Source organism: Lygodium microphyllum, chromosome 1 (genome assembly GCF_053477565.2).
Source record: "Lygodium microphyllum isolate KBCC chromosome 1, Lygodium_microphyllum_v1.1.10, whole genome shotgun sequence".
Lineage (NCBI taxonomy): Eukaryota > Viridiplantae > Streptophyta > Polypodiopsida > Schizaeales > Lygodiaceae > Lygodium > Lygodium microphyllum.
The window spans coordinates 111,223,896-111,249,204 of record NC_141135.1 but is presented as its reverse complement, the minus strand read 5'-3'; the positions used below and the strand labels follow the sequence as shown (position 1 = coordinate 111,249,204).

The 25,309-nt window shown below is 43.0% G+C and overlaps 1 protein-coding gene and 1 pseudogene across 2 annotated transcripts in view; one reads left to right on the top strand and one right to left on the bottom strand.

The window, feature by feature from the left end:
* Positions 1–1,989: 1,989 nt before the first annotated feature.
* Positions 1,990–4,202, bottom strand: LOC148041549 (uncharacterized; annotated as a pseudogene).
* Positions 4,203–8,634: 4,432 nt separating this feature from the next.
* The window catches only part of LOC148041548 (ABC transporter G family member 31-like), a 126,769-nt gene continuing 110,094 nt past the window's right edge, over positions 8,635–25,309 (top strand). For both annotated transcript variants that reach the window (XM_087680683.1, XM_087680679.1), the window contains exons 1-5: positions 8,635–9,257; positions 9,947–10,315; positions 10,421–10,541; positions 10,691–10,779; positions 10,872–10,956. In XM_087680683.1, the coding sequence (XP_087536809.1) occupies positions 9,978–10,315; positions 10,421–10,541; positions 10,691–10,779; positions 10,872–10,956 (633 nt within the window). In that variant the 5' untranslated portion in view covers positions 8,635–9,257; positions 9,947–9,977. The remainder of the gene's footprint in view (positions 9,258–9,946; positions 10,316–10,420; positions 10,542–10,690; positions 10,780–10,871; positions 10,957–25,309) is intronic.

The window sequence follows — 25,309 nt, the reverse complement described above, 5'->3', positions numbered from 1 at the left end:
GTCAATACAAAAATTAGGTAATTGCCATTACAAAGTAACGGCTACAAATAGAAAGACTAAGAAATTGCGTAAAATAACGATAACAAGAATCAATGAGCCTTTTACTATAGCTTTGTTCATTAAATTAAGGGAAAGCAACAAAGTGAATGTATGCATGCACAATGAACATTAGCTATGTGCCAAATTGAATTTTTAAAAAAAGTCCTCCAACTATCAATTGATGGGCACCTAATAATAGATATGGCAGGTCGAATAGCAAAACAAGAGGGGTTTGAAGTTTGAACCCACGATCATGCGCAATGGATATAGGCACGTTCACGAAAACCGATCAGGCCCCAAGTGTTTACGTCTCGTGATTAATCACAAAGGAAGCGCCCTCTAAAGGTATTCTTGGAAGTTCCGGTTGCGTAATAAAAGGCGACGGTTGGGCTCTCGACATGTGGTGACGCAGTTTGGTAAGCATTGTGCAACACGCAACGCAAGAGAGGAGGGTTATTCGAGCGATGTTTTTGTCGATGTGACAAGCGGGCCGGGGCCCGGGGGCCCCGGGGGCGCCCAGGCTCCAGGGGCTGTGTGACGTGTCGTTTGGCGGCTGGGCCTCCAGGCTCCCACCGAATCCTGTCCGTACATTCCACCGGGAGAGATGCGGGACCCGCGGATCTCTGTTAAGTAGTAAGTTGCCATTAACTTGCCAAGAAGCGCTCTGGCTGTCTGGCAAGCCTTTCCTTTCTTTCGTGCGCTTCGGATACAGCCCATGCCATACGTCATCTTGCCCTTGTAAGAGCAGACGCCAGCGGCCACGTCATTAGGTGACTAGAATTAATAGTCAAAAAATTAAAAATGAGCTCACGTGTGGCTGCTGGCTGGGGCGGCGGGCCACACAATCTTCTTCTTCTTCTTCTTTTATTGTGCGTGCAACACGTGCACTCGAAAAGCAAGCGCCAAATCAAAAAAATCCAGATTTTTAAAGCCTTCTCGAAAAGAAAAAAAGAGGAGCCTAGAGGGCCGAGGCCCCTCCTTAAGCCAGTGTTCGGGAAAAAAAAAATTGTGAGCCTAACATAGATCCTTCTTCTCTTAACCTAAGGCGGTTTCATAAAATTTGAACCTTACAAAACCTTTACATTCTAAATCGAATCGGCCCAATTCCCTTGATTCTACAAATTGAATCGGTCAAATTCCTTTTTAAATCTTTAATGAAAGGATAATCATTTTTTTCTATTATTTGAAAGGGTTTTTATCTCAAACTTTTCCTTGGAATTTGTTCAATTACTTCTCTTATACCTTAGAAATCAAAACCCTTATTATCATTAGTAACTTGATCTACATTACATATCTAAAATTTAAATAGATAAAAACAAATGTATGCAAGTTGTTTCTATGTCTCTTAGTGGGTCTATGCCATATGGCCTCAGAGAAGTATACACATTATAGGCACAAAGACAAAGAGAACGTTAAAAAAAAATAGAAACCCAAAAAGAAAAGAAGTTAACTATTAAAAGCATAGAATAAACAAAAAGAAAAAAAAACTAGCATAAAAGATAACATAATAAAATATAAGCAAAACAAAAAATAAAAAAGTTTAGAAAAAGTCAAAACACATTTTATTAAAAGCAATCATGATACAAAAAGAAAAAAAAACTTAAGCAAAACAAAAAATAAAAAAGTTTAGAAAAAGTCAAAACACATTTTATGAAAAGCAATCATGATACAAAAAGAAAAAAAAAACTAACATAAAAGAGAACATAATGAAATACAACCAACATTATAAACAAAAAAGTTCAAGTACATTTTATAAAAGCAAGCATGATCTAAAAACAAATTGGAAGATTTTTATTCAAAAGATAGAAGCCAGCAAGGGAAAAATAAGTTTAACATAGGAAAATGATTAAGAGTCAAAAGAATCAAAACAACAAAAGTGCAAATAATGCATAGTGACTTCAAAATCATCATAGGCCATAAAAAATCAATTGCTCTTATGAATATGCAAATTTATTGCAAAATCAATGAACAAATTCCTTGTGCTGTGTATAAATGGCGATGTGTTTTTTCAGCCCATAAGTCCATACTCTCAATGAACTCTATATCAGTGAACTTAGAAGGCCCTTCAATAAAGATTTTCATTAATGCATCTAAACTCTTAATCTCCAAATGATTACGAAGCTTACTCTTTATCACAGTTCGAGCGCTAAAACCTCTCTCACAAATAGCAATGCTCGAACATTGGACAAGAGCTACTTGACAAAGAGTAAGAATATTCGGATAAGCATCCCTCCACATACTATTGCAAGCAAGTGTTGAAGTTATTTCTAACAATGTGAATCGTATCCAATCTCTAGAAGCTTGATGCTTAAAATTTCTAAATTCTTTCTTAAACTCGTCAACTTCTATCATTGCAGGGAATTCTTCTATATTTAGCTTTTTAGGAAAACCATAATATGAAGTTAATTGATCTATCTCTTGGGTTCCATAGTTTTTTAAGGCCTTCTCATGTATTGGATGTTGTGCAGGCACAAGTATTTTTAAACAATTAAGTATAGAATTATCTTGAAATCGAGAATTCAAGTTACTTACCACTGAATTGGCAAAAGCAACTTGAAATTCTAAGGCCCTGTTAAAGTCTTCTCCATTAATTTTACGTTTTAAATCATGCTCATAAAATTTCTTCCCATGCAAAGCACCTCTTAATGTATATAAATATCCTTTTTCAGGCCCATAGTCTGGAAGGATATCATATCCATATACTCCAATAGTTAATGCATTCACATCAACAGGAGGACAATCAATGTAATATTGTGTTATGGATACAATTTCGTTCTTTACAAGACTATCTATAGTGGTGACATCTACAAAGTCTTTTTGAAACATTTGGCTTAGTGTTGTTAAACCTCTCAAAATATCAGCTAAGAAATGTAAGCAATAAACACACTCAAACTCAACCAATTCTTCATAAATATGCAATGCCTCTCTTTTAGTGATATCAAGTATTGCATCTAAAGACTTACACACTCTACTAATAGCTCTATATCTACTTAACCATCTCACATCAAAAGTATGCTCAAGTCGAAGAATGGGACATGCCAAATCTTGTTGCATAGCTTGCAACCCTTCTAATCTCTTCGTGCTAACATTAAAATGCGAAGCTATAGCATTAATAAGTTTTTCTAGTTTTTTGCAATAAGGCATCTCTTTTGCTACACTAGATATTGCAAGGGCACTACGATGGGCAACACAATGAATTGATGTTAAAAATGGATTAACGTGTTTTTTCAATAAGGCCTGGACACCATTGTGGAACATCCATCAGACCCAAATGCAACAAATCTAGATAAATCTAGCTTACATTTCTTTAGCTCTTTAATAATAGCCTCAAACAAAGACCTTGCAGTGCCATCATGCACACGTATGATACCATAAAAGCTTGTTTTAGGAACACAATCAGCCTCGAGATATGATAAATAAATAACCATATGTCCATGTGAGGAGATATCATTTGACTCATCAATTAAAACACCAAACCATGGACTAGTTGAAACCTTTTCTATTGTACTTTTCATAAGAGACGATGCCATGCAAAAAATCATTTCAGCACATGCCTTATCATCATTATAAAGACTAGTAGTGTATGGTGCATGGCAATCTTGCAATAAGCTTATCATGTCAGGAAACACAGAAAATGGCAAATTTTGCTTTGCAATCAAATATGCCGTTCTAAATAATGAAAGTAATGCCTCATCTTTTACTTCTCTTATTTTTTTAACACTCTTTTCAATTGAGTCTTTTCCTTCGAGTAAAATAGCTTGCATAGCAAACTTATGACATGATGTGCGAACATGGGATTTCAAGTTGCTAATTTTAAAATTTATAGATCCCCCTTTTGAATATGCACTATGGGGATGAGGATATTTCAAACAAAATTTACAAAACATTTTTACTTCATCTCTATCATAAACAAGCCATTTAAATTGGTCTAGCCAATCCTCTTGAAAAAGTAAGCGTCCTTCTTTTTTCCTTTCAAATTCAGCCCTTTCTTCAAGTGACATGTTATCGAATGATTCATTTGAAGATAACACATTAATTGAAGTTGAGCCCCCAATATCATCCGTATTTTCTTTTAACTTTTTAGAAGGATGCTTGGCTATGTTTTCAATCCCAACCCATGCAAGAAGGTTTCCTTGTCTCTTATCTTTCAATTTAGGTGCCATTCTCAAAGTTAAAAAGAGTGGTTGCGATCTTACCGTGTTTTTTATAATCGTTGAAATTTTCTACCTTTTGTTAGGCATTCGTTCCCTTTGAAAATCTAAGCTCCTCCAATAGCCAACCTCTATCTTCAAACTACAATGTCTCACAAAGCTTTTTAACCTAGTAACAACCACATAGCAAAATAAAAATAAAAATTAGTACTAATATTTTGCCTTTAAGCTTTCACTAACACACATATACACACAATGCACATTGCACATGTATGTCACACACACATATATATTATTATACACACACACACACACACTCTCTCTCTCTATATATGTGTGTGTGTGTGTGTGTGTGTTTGTGTGACGTGTGTGTTTGTGTCTATGGTTGACAAAGCAAGTGCTCCTACGAGCTTTGTTGGCCATACAAAGTACTTTCCATCAGACTTCGGAGTATTATCAAATGATGATTGATCGTGTAAACTTAGAACTACCACCTTTCACCTTTCTTTGCTATTTTGAATCACTCATTATTTGTTAAATATGATTCTCACCTTCACGAGTTAGCCTTCAAAGTTCTTAGTTCAGGAGGCAGCAGCCAGCGTCGCAGCCTCCCCTGGAGGTGGAAGCCTGGAGGCCCGAGGAGGCGGGAGTAAGCCCCAGGAGCCTAGGTAGTAGGAGGTCGTAGCGGGAGCCTGGAGGTTGCAGCGGTGCAGCCCCAGGAAGCGGCAGCCCCAGGACTCAGGAGGCGTGGAGGCGGTAGCCCCAGGACTTAAGAGGCGTGGACTCTGGAGAGTCGAGGCCCCAGGGGCCAGGAGGCGGCAGCCTAGACGCCAGACGGGTCACGGTCACTCAGCACTGGAGAGTCGAGGGCCGAGGCTTTGGACTCTGGAGTCTGAGGCGGGCCACGGAAAGTTGAAACCCCAAGAGGCAGGAGCCTGGACGGTGCCAGCCTCCAGGTGGACTCTGGAGTCACGACTGTCTGAGAGGCAGCCTGCAGGTGAGGCACTGAGCAGTGAGGCTCGAGAGGCACTGGTGACTGAGCAGTGAGGCAGCCTGGGCGGCTGGGCCCTGCAGGAAGTTCCGAGAGCCTGAGAGGCACTGACGTTGAGACCCGAGGGCCGAGAAGCAGCCTGCGGGTCCTGACTCCTACCACCTGGGGCTCGAGAGGCAATGAGGGCCGAGGGGCAGCCTGCGGGTCCTGCCACCTGGGGCTCGAGACGCAATGAGGGCCGAGGCTGAGAGTCGAGACCCGAGAGGCAGCCTGCGGCCTTGCAGGAGTCTGGAATCCCGAGAGGCAGCCTGCGCCGTGCGGCCTTGAGGCTTGCAGATTCCAGAAGACTCGAGTCGAGACTCGAGAGGCAGCGCTGAGCGTGCAGGTCGAGGAACTTGGAAGTTCCGACCTGAGAGTCGAGAGTCTGAGGCTGTGAAGTTTGAACTTGTGAAGTTCTTTTGGAATTTGGATTCAATCTACTAACTTCTAAGTGCCCAGGGCCACGGCGCCACGCATCTTTTGAACTGCAACTTTGCATGTGCCATGATGAAGTTATGAACATTGAACTCTCGAGTCTCCACTTGGCACTCTCTCTCCAATTTACTGACAGTAGTCAGCAGCAGCCAGCTTTAATTATAATTAAGGCTAAATTTTAAAACGTTTAAACTTTAAAGTTTCACTTGAAAGTTGACAGTGGACACTTAGCTAAATATATATTGTATTATTAAAAATCCTATTTCATTTATATTTAGAAAGATCTTATCCTTCTACATTAATCATGAGAAGGATATTCTCCCTCTATGATAAAGATGAACCGGCCTAAATCCTTTTCGCATGTATTTTTCACAAGTAGACAATTCCTCCTCAGATTGGATCGAACGAGTTTTCTCCTAAAATGAACCGGCCCTAGGATGAAGCGAACCCGCCTTTTCCCGAACACTGCCTTAAGCCTCCCCAGTCCCGAGCCCCCCACCCAAACGCGCAAACCAAGTGCTTGAAATTAGCGTTGGCCCCAAGCAAAATCTACCCTTACGCAGCGCTAGAAGTTTTTGACATTTTCCCAAGTGGGATAAGGGGTCAGTTTCCATTGTTTTTCAAAATTATAGTGTTCAAGATCATGTGCTTATGCTCAAGTCACCACATGCCTAGCTAAGTGGGGTGGGAGCAAGGTGCAAGGGCTCACATGCCTCTCCCCCCTAGGGGATCACTAGCCCCCTGTCCCCACTACACTTAGCTAGGTATGTGGTGCCTCTAGAGCAAAAGCTCATGATGCCATCGTAATTCACAATATGAAAATTATAGTGGAAATTCTTCAAACCTTCCACACCAGCTTCTTACCCTGTCACACCCAACCACAACTCCACATGCACCAATCAACTTATGAAAAATGACACTCACACCTTCTTTTCTTTTATATGCATCTTTTTAAATTCTTCATTATACACGCCTTTCTATTGGAACAAACTATTTTGCTTGCTCAACTATAGTGGTCATTAGGGCACTTTTAGTGTTGCATCCCCCTTTAATAGCCTCTTATAGAACCAAACAACAAGAGATTAGATATGTCAAGTTAAGTGCGCAATTAATTTGATCCTTTTTATAGCCCATTCTTAAGATCCAAGAACTTCCACAACTAAAATCACCATATTGAAGAGCCAAAGTCAACATGTCAATGGAAGGTTAGGAGAGTTTCCATGGTACAATGATAATATTAGACTTTTGAACTTTATTTTTTTGAAAGACACTGGTGTGCTTGAATTAGACCATCAACACTAAGCCTTAATGAAGCAAACCCATTGAAAGGACAAGATGACCTAAAGCCCTAAGACTTTACAATATGCATGTTTAAGTGGAGGTGTCCTTCAAGACTATCTTAATGGATCCCTAACAAATACCATCACACAACCATCTATCTAGAGCTAGTACAATTTATGCCCCTTGCTACTCCTTGTCACAATGGGGTTGTAAGGCTATGAAGGCAAGATAGTCATATCTTCATAATTTGTAGACTTCTATACTTTGTTGCAATGTGTGTTTTGATTTGTAGGAAACAAATTTAAGGTTGCATTCCCATGCTCTATGAGGTATAGTTGTAGTTTCCATCCAAAGAAAAAAGAACAATTTCAAATATGTTGTTATTTGTATAAAACTTGCAACTTTATTTATGGAGTGATGTCTTGTACATATTTCAAAAGTTGAAGTATTCCATACCCATTTTTATCATTTCCAATATGCGAGTTACCATGTGGAACATGCTCGTGGAGGGTTTTTGTGCAACCAATTTTCAAGGCCATCATGTTTTTTGTGGTATTACATGACTTTTTGAGGGAGTTTCCTCATCATTCATGCCATATGAATCTTTTTGTGGCAGGATGCAAACACATTTTTTGCCAACACAGGATGAAGTTCCATCTAGTGTGAACAACATCTAGATTTGGTAGTTGTGCTTGAGATACAAATCAAGCATTATGCTTACTAGCTAGTCATAGGCACTTATATCAAACCAACAAAATACAATCCACACAAGAAATTTCAGACAATTTCCCACTATTACAATAACATCATAAAGTGATCATGTACCTAGCTAAGTGTGGTTGGGGTTAGAGGACTACCACTTGATGTGATTGGGCTTGTAGCACAAGAAGTTTTTGACATTTTTCATGAGCTTTCGCTTAAAAGGCATTGCATAGGCGGGGTTAGGTGCAAGTAGTAGCCCTTTGGCCCGAATTGCACCTAGAAGGTATGTGGTGCCTCCTAAGTAGTAGAAGACAAGGGCTACCCTAACAACCCCCTATCATCAACTCCATTAGTGAGGTATGTGGTACCTCTAAAGTGGAAGGCAAATGTCCAAAACTTCTTATGCTACGAGCTTGGTCACATCAAGTTGATGGGGAACATGTGATGAGCCTTATCACACCCACGGATAGCAGGGGTAATGGGGCTCTGTATGTGGGCATCATTTACAGCCTAATAGTGGTCACACCAAGCCGGTAAAAAATAAAAGATTTGGAATAGACGGGGAAAAGCCATTGTTAGAGTTCTAATTCTCATTAGTTGTCAAATATTATACACATGCCGTTGAGAAATGGGGGGAAGTTAGCACTACTAGCCCTCGGCTAATCCTCACTTTCTTGCAAGGGGTAGTAGCCTGTAGGGGGGTAAGAAAACCCCACTCCCCTTCCTCGTAGTGAGTGCAACCGTGAGATTGTGAGGGGCAAGGGGTAGTAGCATGTAGGGGGTAAGAAAACCCACTCCCCTTCCTCGTAGTGAGTGCAACCGTGAGATTGTGAGGGGAGTGGGGTCTCTCGAGTGCCCTAGGTGCAACCCGGGCCTTAGGGAAAAGAGGACCTTTTCTTGAAACACCCCCCTTTTTTATGGTAACAAATAACAAACAATCATCTCTCTCTCTCTCTCTATGCTGTCTTTCTCTTTTACGCTCTCTCCTCCCGTCTCGCTCTTCACGTCATACCTTTTGCAAAGGTGGCGTTCCACAAAATAAGAAAAACACAGACTCCCTCGTATTCCTGTGATCGAAAGAAAAACTACTAACCCCGTTCTTAAAGAGCGAATGCAAACACAATTATATATATGCGTGCCTACCACCCGTGTTTCTGTGTCTGCGTTTTCTGCGTCTTCTTCGTCCTCATCATTTATTTGCTTCCATATCTGCGTTCTTGCCTTTGTCTCGTCTAAGGTGGCCGCCATCTTTTGATCTTAACTTGCGCTTCTGTTATTCGTCCGTTCCCCTGCCTTTCGGCGTTTTCTTTGTCTTTCAAGGTTTCGTTTCTTCTTCGTCCGTGCATTATTCCTTAATTATACCTCCGACAGCCGCAGCTAATTCGAGCTTGAGTCCTGCACCGACAAGAGCTTCGGGAAACTTGTCTGATTATTTTCTCTGCATGAAGGTTTTGTGGCGTCTGGACAGGAGAAAGTCGCTGCGCCTAATTTGTCGTCGACCTCAGCAAGCTAGCGAAGCTTTTTTTGTTTGCATGGTCCTTCATATCCAAACGGCAACCATACAGATTGATGCTGCCGTTGCCCGCTATTACAAGCCGATTAATTTCTGAACCGCCGAAGTAAGCAGCTTAGCGCTAATCATCGTCATGCGTCGTCTTGTAAAGAAGGATCGCTCCAGAAACACTTCGTAAAGTAGGACTGCTCGTAAAACTTGAAGTCGATGCAACACCTTTTTAGTGAACAAGCGATGATAACCTTGTTTAAAGGCTTGTACTCTGACGTCTTAATGTATTGAGTTGATCATTATTTACAGCATTATAAAACAAAGGAGGGATAATCCACAATATTTTTATGCTTGTATTCTGATGCTAGATTTGAAGTAAATCCATCGGAAAGGCTGGCACGTTATCAACCTCTGCATTGAATTTGTACTTCTGTATCAGACGTTGCATGCCCCTCACAAACATTTTTCAGAACATATACCATTGATTATCAACCTTGATAAGTGGACTCGTTCTCAAAATACACTCGTCGGAAAGGCCGCAATCATATTTTGCACGTTTTCAGCCTCTGCATTGAATTTGCACATCTGTATCAGACATTGGCATGCCCGTTACAACATTTCTCGGAATATATAGCCATTGATAATCAGACTTGATAAGTGAACTCATTCTATAGCAAAATAAGTTTTTGAATTGCTGATTTTTTCAAAGCATCTCAATAGCCTCCAGTTTTTTTTTTTTTTCTGCATCATTGTCTGCTTTTAAATGTAAATTAGAGCTGCAATTTCTTAAATTGGCGGAATTAGGGCATCCGAGAAGCAAAGCTATTAGGCAGCCATGGCCAGTCCTGCTGTGCCTGAAGGTGACATCTGGTTCGAGAGAAAGCATGGAGGATCAAGGGTATGGCAAGATGCAGGTGGAGCTTTCCCAACACGTTCAAGCAGCAGGGAGTATGATGAAGATGACTTAGAAGCATTGAAATGGGCATCCCTTGAGCAACTGCCAAGCTACAAAAGACTATATACAGCTCTTCTTCAAGATGCAAATCACAGCTCGGCTGTGGATGTCAGACATCTAGGCAAAGGTGAACGGCAACGTCTCTTAGAGAAAGCCTTTGCAACAACGGATCAAGATAATGAGCGTCTACTCAGACGACTCAAGGAGAGGATTGATAGGTAGGCAGTCAGTTTGAGGATGTACTAGACCAGTTAAACTTTGTAACTGTTTGTACATTTAGTTTTCTTTTCACAGTATGATGATTTGTGCCATTCTTAATGTAGGGTGCGAATTGAGCTTCCAGTGGTTGAAGTGCGTTTTGAAAATCTCACAATAAATGCCGATGTACATGTTGGAAGTCGAGCACTTCCAAGCCTCAGTAATTTTGTTAAAAATATATTTGAGGTAAATTGTTCTCTGTTGACATTTTACAAAATTGCAAGTTGCTGAGCCAGATGAGGTTTTTGGTACAGCAATGCCATCTGCTGGTTGAGGGTTAGCCTTGTCATTCACATTATAGCTAATATCAGCAGTTCTTACTTTGAGTGTTGCAGACCTGTTTCACAAAAATAAATATTCTCCCATCAAAGAAGGTAGACCTTCCAGTTCTGAGGAATGTTAATGGGGTCGTAAAGCCTGGAAGGTGCGTTTGAACAAGGAACATGATTTCCAATCTCTTCCAGGTTTTTTGTCATATTATCATGCTAACTGATCAAAGCCCTGTCCATCCTCTAGAATGGCATTGCTTTTGGGACCTCCAGGTGCTGGAAAATCCACATTACTCTTAGCTCTAGCTGGATGTTTGGGAAATAACTTGCAGGTAAGCTGTTTTCACATTTCGCTTTTAATAGAAGATGCTTCTATAAATCTGTCAATACATTCTATTCCTTCACAGCTGTAGCCAAAGGAACAATTTTAGTTTGGTTTTAGAAACGTAATAATCATGGCAAGTATCAAATTTAGATCAGAAGTGACTACAGCAGCACCCAATATTTTCCATGGCAATTTGAGGTCTATAATCTAAGTTGACATCAACACAATGTCAGGTGACAACTGAAGCAAAGAAAAACTATGCTATTGTAAAACTGAGAATACTTGTGAAAGCTATAACTTATTTTTAAGGGCAATGATAGCGTGGGCCTATACTTAGGACAGAAGGACTCCTTAAAATTAAGTAGATAAGGGAAAGAGGGAGGGAGACATGTGAAGAGATGTTTTGTATCACTTGGGTGCAGTGGTGTCTAGTTCACTGTACTCATCTCCTTGCAAGCCACTACTTTCCAATTAGGGCTCAAACCCCTTCGCTCATCATCTTGACAGAGGATGTCCCCAGTAACTTTGTGTAGATGATCCTATCCGTAAGTTAACCGATGACATAATGTTAGTTTTTGTGGTACATTGTGGATGCCATTATACAGATTCTTCTACATGGGGGTTCAAAGAGAGAACACATACAGAGACCATCTAGTGAAAAGCATAGTGAGTATATTATGACTTGAAGGCACACGATATGGGTAGTTTCTTAACATAAGTGACTCCTTGCAGATGCTCCATGTGGAGAAGCAGCTGCTCCAAGAAGTGACACCATGGCAAAGGTCACTTCTCCTAGCAAGCATAAACCAACTGAAGGACCTTCATTGGACACCCTGCAAATGCATTCAGTTAGGCACTATCCACTCTAGCATGATGAATCAAAGTGGTTAAAATCTTTCATGGACAGCATTGAAGGCCTGTAAAAGGATATCCTTATCATCATGAGCTCCATGTTCATGGCAAGACCCCCTCAACTCAATGGCCGATAAACATCAATGGTCCCAATGGATGTGGTCTCTTTAACCACAATAGCCACATCATGTAGAGGGTGGTCCCTCTTATCGCCACTGGTGGTTGCCATCGCCATGCAACCACCTCTTTGCTCCTACCTTTGGCCGCATGTCCAACTGCAACCTCTTGGTAACACAAGGTCTTTTTCATTCTTTAAAGAGGTATGGGTGCAGCAATCTCCTTCTGAAACGTGATGGAATATGATATGCAGCTTATCCTGGAGATTGATGATAGTCTTGAATGCGATGAAGATATCATCAAAGATTTTACATGACATTCATAACATAATCATAGTCCTAGAAGGTCATGCTGTCCTGATTCAGATGATTTAACAAACCTATAAACTTCCACACTTGATTAATCATGTAAAGTCTTTCAATCTTGAAATGTTTGAGTTTTTCTTCTAAAATGGTGACAATAACAAAGTTTTTGTCCTAGCATACTTGTGCCACCCTGTCAGTATCCCAATGATCTCCTATAACTCTGATTGGGATGTTGTAGGCTCCAGTACTTTGCAGCTGGACAAAGCCTCCAGACCCACCACAATATGAGAAACTTCCTCAATGACAAAGATCATATCATGTATCTATGTCTCATACAGTAAATAGCAGCCCTAGATAGCTAACTACCACTCAAAGACCCCTCAAGTGATGCACCCCATGTTAGGCGCAACTCGAGAGTAGTTGACAGACTCCTCTCCACACCAAATGGGATGCCTCACAAAACCAAAGCCAATGCTTTGGAGTCTCCAAGTACTGATTTGGGCAATGCTTACAGACTCCATGGCTGCACCTGGGTCAGCCAGTTCTCAATTGCTAGGCTCCCATTTGCTAGATGCCATATGAAGTAGGATACTGTCCTCAGCCACTAGCTATCCCAAAGCTGTCACCAGGTGGTCTGGTGGAAAGCATCCGTGATGCACTGCTCTATCCAATGTTTGCTATGTGAGGGTCCTCAGTCCATGTCAGAGCCTCTTGTCAGCCTATATCAACAAATGTCTTCCAATCCAGGTCGTGTAAGCAAAGAAATTGAGTGGCTTCTAGGTGAATGTTAAGGTCAGCCAGAGCCACTCTTTCAGAAAAGAATCCAACTCATCCAAAAGACGACTCTTCGAGATCCAGAGGCACCATTCCTGGACTTTTGACCAGTCTATGAGTTGATCCGATTTCCATATCTTCCCTTAGAGGCCAATGGCTCAGATCTTCCTCTAAGGATGTTAGCGAAGTCTAGATCCTGTTGTCCTCTGTCAAGGGCTAACCTGCTATCCTCTTGTACTAAACAGAAAGTGCCTAGAGGGCACCACTGACTCTGCCTGCCACTTGCAGTGAGAAGCCTACTGGCAAAAACTGTGCTGCCCAAACCTCTCTTTGCTGCACTAGTTCTCTCTTTTTTGGGTTTTGGGTTTTTAATGCCGGGGGAGGGGGGGACTAGCCAGTCTTGGGAGATCATTGCATGAATCTCCTGCCTCCTAGTCTCTTCTCTCTTCAGCATCTTGTCACCTACTATATAATCTCTAGGTCTGTGCCTCGATAGATGTCTCTCCAAACCTTGACGAATCAAGAAAGGACAGTCTCCCAACCAGCCCACTGAATGTGAGTGCACTTCTCTAGCTGCATCCTCTCATTGGGTTGCAGATGATTGATTGTCAGTCAATCTCCTCCTAGCATGTTGGAGCCCTACTGCTCTAGGGCCTCACACAAACTCTGCCAGACCCGTAGTAACGTTGCGAAGGAAGGATGATTTGGGTAGTGTGGTTGGTGCTATAATTGTCAGAGTGAAGCAATGCGGAAGCGAATGACCGTGACAAAGAGTGAACGGAGAGAGAGAAAGAGATAGTGAAATACAGAAAATCTGTAGTGAAGAATGCTGTATAAGGATGCAGAATTATACATGGGGGCAGAGAGAATATCTGCGTATGTCTCCACGTCGAGGATCTCAATCTCCGTGAGCCCCAAGAGCAATCTCTGCAGTTTGCAGGCTGAAATCTGTGAGACACAATATGCCAAGACTGCTCGAAATGCAGCCTATTTATAGGCTGAAAATAATGCCCATAAATGATCAGGTCGGCTGCATTTAATTTAATGCAGCTGACTGATGCAGTCCGATTGCTAGTGCAGTCTGACTGCTGCCACATGGCACCTACCTGCATAGCATTGCCTGCCAATCCAGGGAATGACTCTTAATACCCCCTCTCAGATCCTGGACAAGGTAGCAAACGGAGGGATCTGGAATGTCGGTGAAGTAAAGCCTGGGGAAGTGCCTTCGTAAACAAATCGGCAAGATTGTCTTCGATCTTACAGTATTCCACGTCTATGGTCTCATCTAGAATCTTCTCCTTGATGAAGTGGTATTGGATCTCGATGTGCTTTGTCCGGGCATGGAATACAGGATTTCGTGCCAAGGCAATGCAACTCTCATTGTCACACCAAAAAATAGTAGGATGAGTCTGGGGGCAGCCAAGCTCCTCCAACAAATGCCAAAGCCACACAGTCTCATAAGTAGTAGAAGACGCAGCCCAATACTCTGCCTCTGTCAAAAATAGGGCTATCGTGGGCTGCTTCTTGCTACTCCAAGAGATAGCACCAGCACCCAAGGTAAAACAATAACCTTTAATAGACCGCCTTTGGTTCAAGTTGCAAGCCCAATCTGAATCACTCCAACCTGCAAGAACAAGATCATAAGCACTTGTACCTGCTAGATAGGAAACCCCGAGGTCAGAGGTTCCCCTCAGAAATTGAAGTATCCTTTGAGCAACCTGCCAATGCACCTGCTGAGAGGCACTCATGAACCCAACAAAAAGACCTACAACAAAACATAGATCAATCCATGTGTTGAGTAGCCAAATCAATGATCTAATCAGCTGACAGTAGCGGGTAGCATCCGCCAAAGGAGAATCTGCGTGTGAAGTGGCCTTCCAGTTTGGATCCATAGGAGTAGAAATGGACCGACAATCCTCCATCTCAAAAGTCACCAAGAGCTTTTGTACATATCTCTGCTGAGAGATGAAAATCCCCCTCTGAGTCTGATAAATCTTGTGGCTCAAAAAGAAATGGAGAAGTCCTAAATCCATCATCTCGAACTTTTGATGTAGGGCTGCCTTCGTATCTTCAACCTTCTTGGCATGATCACCTGCAACAATCAAATCATCAACATACAAAACAAACAACGCATGACCACCCTCAGAAGTGTGCACATAAAGCTGCAGATTGGCTCTAGAGCACTGATATCCCAACTTGGCCTGCAGAAACAAATCAATCTTCTCGTTCCAAGCATGCGAAGCTTGCTTCAGGCCATACAAGGCCTTTCAACCTATACAACTTCCCATATGAGGAACCAAAGCCAGGAGGCTACTCTACATAGATCTCCTCCTTCAAATCACCATTCAAGAAGGCCGACTTCACATCCAACTGAAAGACATGCCATCTCCTATAACCAGCCAAGGCAAGAACAACACGAATAGTCGCCATGAAAGCAGTAGGGGAAAAAGTATCATGGAAATCAACACCTAGGTGCTGTGAAAACCTTTAGCAACAAGGTGAGCCTTGTGCTTGTCCAAAGAGCCATCATTATGGTACTTAGTCTTGAAGACCCACTTGATACCAATCACCTTTTTATGAGAGGGACGGGGCACAAGGTACCAAGTGCCATTCTGCTCAATAGCATCCAACCCTGCTTCCATCATTTTCCGCCAATGATCAGACTATAAAGCCTCCTTCACTGATGTAGGCTCTCTATCCTGCATAACAGGGGACATCAAACAATAGTTAGAGCAAATAAGCTCCATGGTATGTGCCTCGTGCCGCCGTGACCTTTGCGGTCCATCCTGCAGTCGCCACTCCTCAGGGACTCCCTTGATCCGTGAGTCTCGGAGTGTGTCACGGGCCGAACGAGGAGGAGGCTGAATCTTGCATCGGTAATCTCCATCTGCTGAAGTTTCTGGAAGGTCCACCGTCACAATGGAGGACCAATCGGTGAATCTGGTGGCTGGGAAGTAGGTGCGTCATCCGAAGAAGAGTCCTCAAGAGACAGAGGTTTGAGAGGAACAGTTGTTGGGGCCCAGCTATCACCGGGATCTCCAAGTACAGGGTGATTCTCACCCCCTTTTGGGACTGGAACCTCCACGAACCGAACATCACCACTCGTGTAGATATCTTGCTTAACAGGATCATACAATCGGTAGCCTTGAGATTGCGAGTTATAGCCCACAAACACCTGTCTTCTGGAGGCCGCTTCAAATTTGTCACTCTGTGTCTTCAGGATGTGAACATAAGCATCACACCCAAAAATCCTAAAATAAGAAACATCGGGCTTTTGATCCAAAGTAAGCTTCAAAAGGAGTCATACCAACAACAGCGGAAGTAGGGGAATGATTAAGGATGTGAACTGAAGTACACAGCCTCAATCCATAGACACTGAGGTGTCTGACGATGCTCCATCATGGTATGGGCCATCTTGATCACACAACGATTCTTCCACTCCAAAATCCTCAAGAGACAGAGGTTTGAGAGGAACAGTTGTTGGGGCCCAGCTATCGCCGGGATCTCCAAGTACAGGGTGATTCTCACCCCCTTTTGGGACTGGAACCTCCACGAACCGAACATCACCACTCGTGTAGATATCTTGCTTAACAGGATCATACAATCGGTAGCCTTGAGATTGCGAGTTATAGCCCACAAACACCTGTCTTCTGGAGGCCGCTTCAAATTTGTCACTCTGTGTCTTCAGGATGTGAACATAAGCATCACACCCAAAAATCCTAAAATAAGAAACATCGGGCTTTTGATCCAAAGTAAGCTTCAAAAGGAGTCATACCAACAACAGCGGAAGTAGGGGAATGATTAAGGATGTGAACTGAAGTACACAGCCTCAATCCATAGACACTGAGGTGTCTGACGATGCTCCATCATGGTATGGGCCATCTTGATCACACAACGATTCTTCCACTCCAAAATGCCATTCTCTTGAAGGGTATTTGTATTGGCAAACTCCTAGTGTATGCCACGATCTGCACAAAACTGAGCAAACTCATTAGAAACAAGTAGTCCGCCCTTATCCGATCGTAAGGTCTTCAGCTTCCGCCCCGATCGGTTCTCCTCAAAGCGCAACCAATCCTTGAAGTTGGAGCAAGCCTCCGACTTTAGCTTCAAGAAATAGGTCCATGTCATCCTGTTGTAATCATCCACAATGAGCATGAAAATACAAACTCCCTCGAAGGGAGTCCATCCTCATCAGTCCACAAAGATCGGTAGAAACAAGCTCCAAGGGTGCTGAAGATCACCTCGAAGCCTTGCTGGGAACAACATCACGAGTCTGCTTCCCATGGATGCAGGATACACAAGGCTGCTGACTCACCATAATATCCGACAAACCTTGAAAAAACTAGTCCTTAGATGCCTTTCGAAGGTAGTCATAATTGAGGTGACCAAACCGAGCATGCCAAAGTTGGAACTGAGTTTGGGAGGTAAGAAGAAGAGAAGTCAGGGCAGAAGAAAACCGCAACTTGTAGACTCCATTCTTCTCATAATCACGGCCTTGATCCTCAATCAAGAATCCGAAAAGGATCCACATCCAATTCGACCAAGAGGCCAAGGGCACAAATCTTGTGCACCGATAGAAGATGATACCCCAAAGCCGGCACATAAAGTACCTTACATGCATGGGCACCACCTTGCCCATCTGGAATAAGATGCATGTTTCCCCGTCCTTGAATAGGTATAGATGAAATATCACCAATAAGAATCTGACCATGAGAAGGCCGCAAATGAGTAACACCTGTGGAAGGAGTCATATGCCTAGTGGCACCACTGTTAACAATCCACTCACGAGTAACTGGGGCCATCAATGCAGCATCAGAAACTGACAAGGTCGAATCCTCAACCACCTCCAAATGGAGAAAAGCAGCTAATGAGGGAGCAGACACCGCTCCGGAATCCTTTAAATATTTCTCTTTCTTCTCCTTGTTGGGGCAATCCTTCTTCCAGTGACCTTTTTTGCCACACATGTGATAAGTAGAATCCTTGTCTTTGTCCTTGTAGATTTTTCTTCTCTCTTTTTCTTTTGGTCCTTCCTCTTCTTCAAAGAGGATTGACCAACCAAAGCCTTAGATTTCGAAGCATTGGTTCCTTTCAGTTGCTCCTCTTGGTCCAAGACCATAGGAACCAACTCTTCCCACCACTGAAGAGTTTCAGACCGCCCTGAATCAATCAAGGCAACACTGAAGTGAGGCGGTAACTATGAAAGAAGAGTTATCGCCATGTCTTTAGAAGTGATCACATTCCCTGCATTTTGAATCTGCATTTGAAGCTGCCTTAGCTTGTTGATATGCTCTTGCATGGATAATGACTTGGTGACACTCGTAGTCCTCATTTGCACTTCCGAAGAAACTTGCTTCATAACGGTCATCTGATTTTACATCTGAATCCAACTCTAGCCATATCTCCCTAGCCACTGTCAAATGCTCTATATGAGAGATGATAGCTTTAGTACAAGAGAGAAATAAAAATGAGCGAATGTGAGCATTGAGTTTATCCCAATGTGCCTGAGCCTTTGCCAACTCCGCCTTCTCACTGGAAGAGAGTATGGACTTGTCTTGCGAAGAAGGACAATTGATAGCCTCTGCAACAAGCTCCATCAAATGATAGGACTTCAATATGGCAAGCATCATGATGCGCCAGATGCGGTAGTTCTCACCATTGAGCTTTTGATATGAAGGAAGAGCCGGTAGGACGGGCACCTTCTGGTCCATGCTCACCTAAAACTCTATCTCGGCCTCAGAAGACATCTTCACATACAATGCCTGCACAAAACACAAAAAGCAGCCTCCTTTGACTGTGAAAATACAACCTACTAGGGCTAAGGTTCACTTGTCCCGTTCCTTCTTCACTCGCTAGAGGTGATAAAAAGGTAAAATCTGCACTTGAAGGCAAAAAATGCAGCCTTCTTCCTTCTCTAACAACAAAAACAGCAACATCTTCACCAAATCTTCTCTTTTCTCACACGCCCATGCTAGTCTCAGCCTTGTTTGATGCGCAGCCCACCTACTCTCACTTGAACGCTGAAAACACAGCCTTGTGTTGCGTTGAAAACTCCTCTTCAGATAGATCAATGCTCTGATACCATGCTAGAGTGAAGCAATGCGGAAGCCAATGACCGTGACAGAGTGTGAACAGAGAGAGAAGAGAGAGAGAGAGAAAGAGACAGTGAAACACAGAAAATCTGTAGTAAAGAATGCTATATAAGGATGCAGAATTATACACAGGGTGTAGAGAGAATATCTGCGTATGTCTTCACCTCGAGGATCTTGATCTCTGTCAGCCCTAAGAGCAATCTCTGTAGTTTGCAGGCTAAAATCTGTGAGACACAATATGCCAAGACTGCTGGAAACACAACCTATTTATAGGCTGAAAATAATGCCCATAAATGATCAGGTCGACTGAATTAAATGCAGCCGACTACTGCCACGTGGCACCTACCTGCGTGGCACTGCCTGCCAGTCTTGGGAATGGCTCTTAACAATAATGAAGATCCATCTCAATAGAGAAGGTTTTCACTCCCCTCCTCGATGAGCTTTGCACTCTTGAAAGAACTCTTGGAGGAGAACTCTCCATGTGTGGCCACTTGGAGTGAGCTCTCAGATCACTAGCTTGCCTAGCAGCAGGCCTGACTTTGGTGCTCAAGATCAATGATACCTAGGGCCCCTTTTGAGTGATAATAGATGATGATCTTCAAAGCCACCTTAGCACAAGAATCCATGGACCTATTTGAGTTGGACCATAGGAGGTTCCGAATTAGGTGGTTTAGTTGAGCGACACATTCTAGAGAGAAACACTAGTAGGAGACAATATACCAAGCTGTCACCAAAATAACCTGCTTGACCACTAGGGCCCTGTCTGCAAGAGAGGTGGATTGTGCTCCAATAGGTTAGCTTTCACTAAATGGAGTCATTGTCCTCATGAATTGCTTCATCCCTTGCCCATTTCCATTGTCATCTATATCCATGGACTTCAAAGTTCATCATCAATATACCCTCGTTGAAGGGATTTGATGATATTCTAGAGGTGGTTGATAGGTTCAAAGATGGGACACTTCATTCTAGCTACTAAAATTGCCATTGGAGAAGGTACAACAAGACTCTTCCTAGAACATGTATATTAGCAACATGGAATGTTATCACGATCCATAGTTTGTGTGCAACTTTTGAAGAAACCTTTTCAAGCTTTGGGAGTACAAGTCAGCCTCTCTTCTGCCAATCACCCACAAAAGAAATGGACAAACAAAAGGGGCAAATCTAGTGCTAGAGCAATCTCTCCAACGTGTAGTCGACTATCGTCAAGACAATTGGGTGGACCTACTACGTCTTCGCGAGGTTGCTTACAATAATTCCTCCCACATCTCTAGAGATACACCTTAGTCTTTGCCAATTATGGCCAACACCCAAGGATGAATATTGATGAGGTGATACATGATGAAGAGATTGTCAACATCACACTCAACACTCTTCCAGAGTCTTATCTTGGTTTTCATACTTCATTGAATTTGTCTTTGAGGGGATACAACAGCCCATGCTACTTGCTGAAATGCAGCATACATGTTATTTTGATAGTGGGACATCTAGGCACATTTCTTCTAAAAAATGTTTGTTCACATCCATACAATCAGTCCCTATGGGTTTGTTGTGCAAACAACTCTAGTTATGATGATGGGCCCAACTCATTAGTCTAAAGAATTAAAAGTGGTAAATGATATGAGACTAGTGTAGTGTACCCTAAGGGTGCTAGCCTAAATGTATGGCCACCATCGCATACAGCCACGAGTATGTCTTTGCCAATGGAACTTATGTCCAGGTGGGGAAATGGTCCTAGGTCGCGGTGCGGGGGGAACTTGGAATGGATGCATAAAGTGCTACTAGTGAGAAATCCCATGGAGTGGTGTGAGCAAGCCAATCATCCAAACCTTCAAGAGTACTATAAGGTGGGGGTAGATGAGGCTGTCTGTGTGCCACATGTCTAGTGGCATGTGTGCGAGGAGCAGCAAAAGGGGTAGCACTGGGAGCCATAGACTCACTCAACTGTCTAGGGGAAGTGGATGCAATTGCGGCTTGCTATGGTATCTTAGGCCTTAGTATGATACTCCTTATCTACATGGCTCGATCTTTGCCAGTGTGTGCAAAATCTATTCTTTTAATGTGTGCAAGGTGTTGGGGGTAAAGGTGCCTCTGCCTAGCCGCCCGTGTATTACTACACTGACAGTCACCGCCACTGCACACTGCAGGTGGCGGGCGCCCGTCACCGTCACTTTATTCTTTATTCTTTTAGTGACAGTTTGAATAAAGAAAGGCCCGGCCACACATTGTGACTGTTGGAGTTCCCATTTCTAGACTCTCCCTTTCTTGCTCTTGCTCTCCTGCTATAGCTCTCGAGTCCAACCTTCAATCCGTCGCTCCCTTTCAACTGGTATCAGAGCTCGGCTTCCCGACTCTTGAGCTTGGTTCGTGGCATTCTCAGCATCCCATCGACTCCCTACTTGCATTGGGTCTCCTTCTCGGCAGCCATATCTGACTCCTTCGAGCTTCCGTCACTCCCCGGCTTCCCGAGCACCTTCCCGGCATTGTTGGGCACCTTCATGGCATTACATCAGAGGTATTTGATCATTTTCTTCAAGGTTTACTTCAGTTCTCAGGTCTCACGGGCTGTAAACAAGTTGTGGGCAGCCATAGCTCACACCTCTTGGAGCTTCCTTCACCTGGATCTTGCTTCCAGTCTATCAAGGCTTACTGAGGCTTGGTGTAGGCCTTCTTTGGCCCTCATTTGTGCCCCCTTTGGGCACCATTGTTGACACGTGGGACAGCAGACCCCCCGAGCCAGCTCACGTTTTTTTTATGCCTGTTTCAAAATCTGGCCCAAAACTCACTCTTTTTATCATATCTCGGGCATTTGGAACCCGATTCAGGCAAGGTAAGGTTTGGGTTTTGGCATGCTCCGGACGCGATGGTGATGTCAGATTTGCCAAATTTTGATGATAGAAACTTCTACAATAGATTTCAGGTCTGAGACAGCATGTATTTGTATGCATATGCTTGTTTGGCCATGACTATATAACCGGTTTGATGCCTATTGCATCCCGATTGATTGGGGGATTGAAGCTACATGTAATGCTATGATTTTGGCCTAATTTTGGGACTGAAAATACACAATTTATAACAGTAAATGCATGATGAATACTCTTGGGCTGAGGCTATCTTTCATGCTTTGACATATGCCTATTGGTTCCGGATGTATGTCTTGGGTTATGCTATGATGTATTGATCATCGAGGGACGACTTTGAGCTTGTCATTGAATCCGGATGCTTTTGGAAGCTTGAGCTAATTTCAGCCCGCACTTATTAACATTGGTATATGCTTTGACAGTGATGGTTCTTGGGTTTATGCATACCCCGTTGCCTACGGCTTGGTGCTCATGTCACGGTTACCCTATACATACGTTGAGCTCCACCTTGGATGCATTTTGGATTATCTGGAGTAGTATTGGATGTTACTTGGCTTGTCAGAGTTTGGATTGGGATGTATTTGATATCTTACTACATGCTTATGGATGCTACATACGGATGCTCTACCGCCTACATGTTCGGGATGTACTATTGATGTATTGTCTTGGACTTATGTCATTGGCACTGTGTCTTGCCTTGGCTTGAGCTCTTGAGCTCGTACATACGACTTTTGTGCCAGTGGGAGCATTCTTGAATGCTTATCAGACATTGAGCAGGTGGTACTTTTATGCATTGAGCCGTTACATGCTATTGAGCAGTTACAGACACTTGAGACTTTGGGACTTCTTACCTTTTGGGATGATACATCATATGTCTTGGTTCACTGTATGCTTATGAGTTAAGTCTCAGTTTTGGATCCGTATCTTTGTGAACTGACACCTACTTGTGTCAAGTTTTGGTAGTGGCAGGAACACTTTGCCCCGTTGACTGGGGGTATGTCTACTCACTGACAGATGTTTGTATGATATACTTGGGTGTTGGATTCATGCTTATCGACCGTCATATGCTTGTGCTATTCCCGCATGATGCCGGCTTTGGTCTTGGCAATATCTGATTGCCTTGGGATTCGATTTTGGCACTGTTAGCTCTCTTTTACTAAAATTTGAAATTTATTACAGCAAGCATATATGTATGGACTGACATGGATTTTTCATGCTGAAACACTCTGAAATGATGTACTTTCACTAGTACTTGGTGGGCAGTAGCTTTGATTCCACTTTCCTCGCCATTTTCCCTCGATTTTGGTGATTTTTTGGTCATTTTCTGCAGTAAACAGCAAGCAGTTTTGAACTGTCTATAGTCTTCCAGCCTGCATTATGGCGAGTTCGTCCACTGATCATACTATTTTCAACATCACTAAGCTTGATGGTACGCATTACTCTTATTGAAAGAGCCACATTTGACAGGTGTTGGTGCAGAAATCGTAGATCAAACCTTTTAGGTTAAGCAGACATCCGCCTGCAACTATGCCAGATGAGGAATGGCTTGAGCTTGATGAGTTATGCAAGTCCACCATTGTATTATCTTTCACAGAACAGATTCACTACAATGTATTTGAGGAAGAACAGAGTACATGGTAGTTATGGGATAAAATCAAGAATCTCTATGACAAGAAAAGTCCAGCGAGTTAAATGTATTGGTGGCTGAAGCAGCTTATGGATCTGCGCATGAAGGAGAATGTGACTATGTCAGCTCACTTGAGCCAGTTCCATGCTATACTCAAGAGCTTGACTTTGCAAGACATCACTTTTGCAGAGGATGTCACTCCTCTTTTCTTGCTTGGTACTCTTAATGAGTCATGGGATGTATTCCGCACTGCATTATGTGCCTCTACTCCTACCTTGAAATTATCTGATGTTGAGAGTGCTCTTCTACAAGAAGAGGTTAACCGTAAGAATTTGGATGCCTCTTGTGTGTCGCATGCTATGATAGTTAGAGGCAGGAATTATGGATATGGAAAGCATGGCAGTGGGCAGTGGCCGTGGACGGGATTCTCAAAAATCTCGGTCCAAGTCTCGTGGGAAGTCACGTAGTAAATCCCGTGGCAGGAATGCAGATGTTACTTGTCAGCATTGTGGGAAAAAGGGCCATATTAGGCCACAATGCCATGAATTGCACAATGAAAGGCGCAAAGATAAGGGGAAAGACAAAGTGCAGGATAAGTCTTCTGATCGTAGCATAGTGCCTGCAAAGTCCAGTGTTAAAATTGAAGAGATCAATGTTATGCAACCTGAGGATGTTGATGATGATGATTATATCCTTACAGCTTCTTCTAGTGCTTCGCAGATGACAGAGATACACTCTATGTATGCACAGTATTGGCTCTTGGACTCAAGTGCATCCTTTCATGTGACACCTTGCCGAGAGTGGTTTTATTCATACCGTACTGTTTCGGGTTCTGTGTGCTTGGGTGATGACAGCTCTCTTGATATTGTGGGCATTGGTGATGTTAGGTTGCAGTTTCCTTCTGGTAGCAATTTTGTTATGCAGGATGTATGTCATGTACCTGCTTTGACACACAGTTTCATGTCAGCTGGACAGCTTGATGACGCAGGATATCATGTATTTTTTGGAGACTCTGCATGGAAGATAACTCGTGGTGGCAGACTTGTGATTGCGAGAGGTGCCAAGGCTGGCAATCTCTACCCCTTGCTTGTATCAGCTTTTTCTCTTGATTATGTTTTGTCTGTGGATTCTATCCCACATGTATCTCTTTGGCATGCCCGTTTGGGCCATATGTCTTTGAAGGAAATGAAAATGCTTTTTAGTTTGCAGTACTTACCGCCCCTTGATTATGCATGTTTTGATTTATGTGAGCATTGTCTTTATGGCAGGCAGACTAGGTCTACGCATAAGAAGTCTGGTAGGTCACGCATGAATGAGCCCTTGGCATTGGTACATTCGGATGTCTATGGGTCCATGCCTTGTCAGTCTATGGGTGGTGCAAAGTATTTTGTTACGTTCATAGATGATTTTTCACGGAAAGTTTGGGCTTATCCCATTAAGCTGAAATCCGATGTCTTGGCTGTGTTTCAGAGATGGCTTGCATTGGTTGAGAACCAGTCTGGGTATAGGCTAAAATGCCTAAGGACAGATAATGGGGGTGAGTATGTCTCACGTGCTTTTGAGTAATTATGTGATGAGAGGGGTATTAAGCGTCACTTGACCGCCCCCTACACCCCGCCTAGAATGGTTTGGCTGAGCGGATGAATAGAACCATCCAGGAGCGTGTACGCAGTATGCTTAGCCATGCAGGCCTACCACAGAGCTTTTGGACTGAGATAGTTAGTACATCAGTGCATGT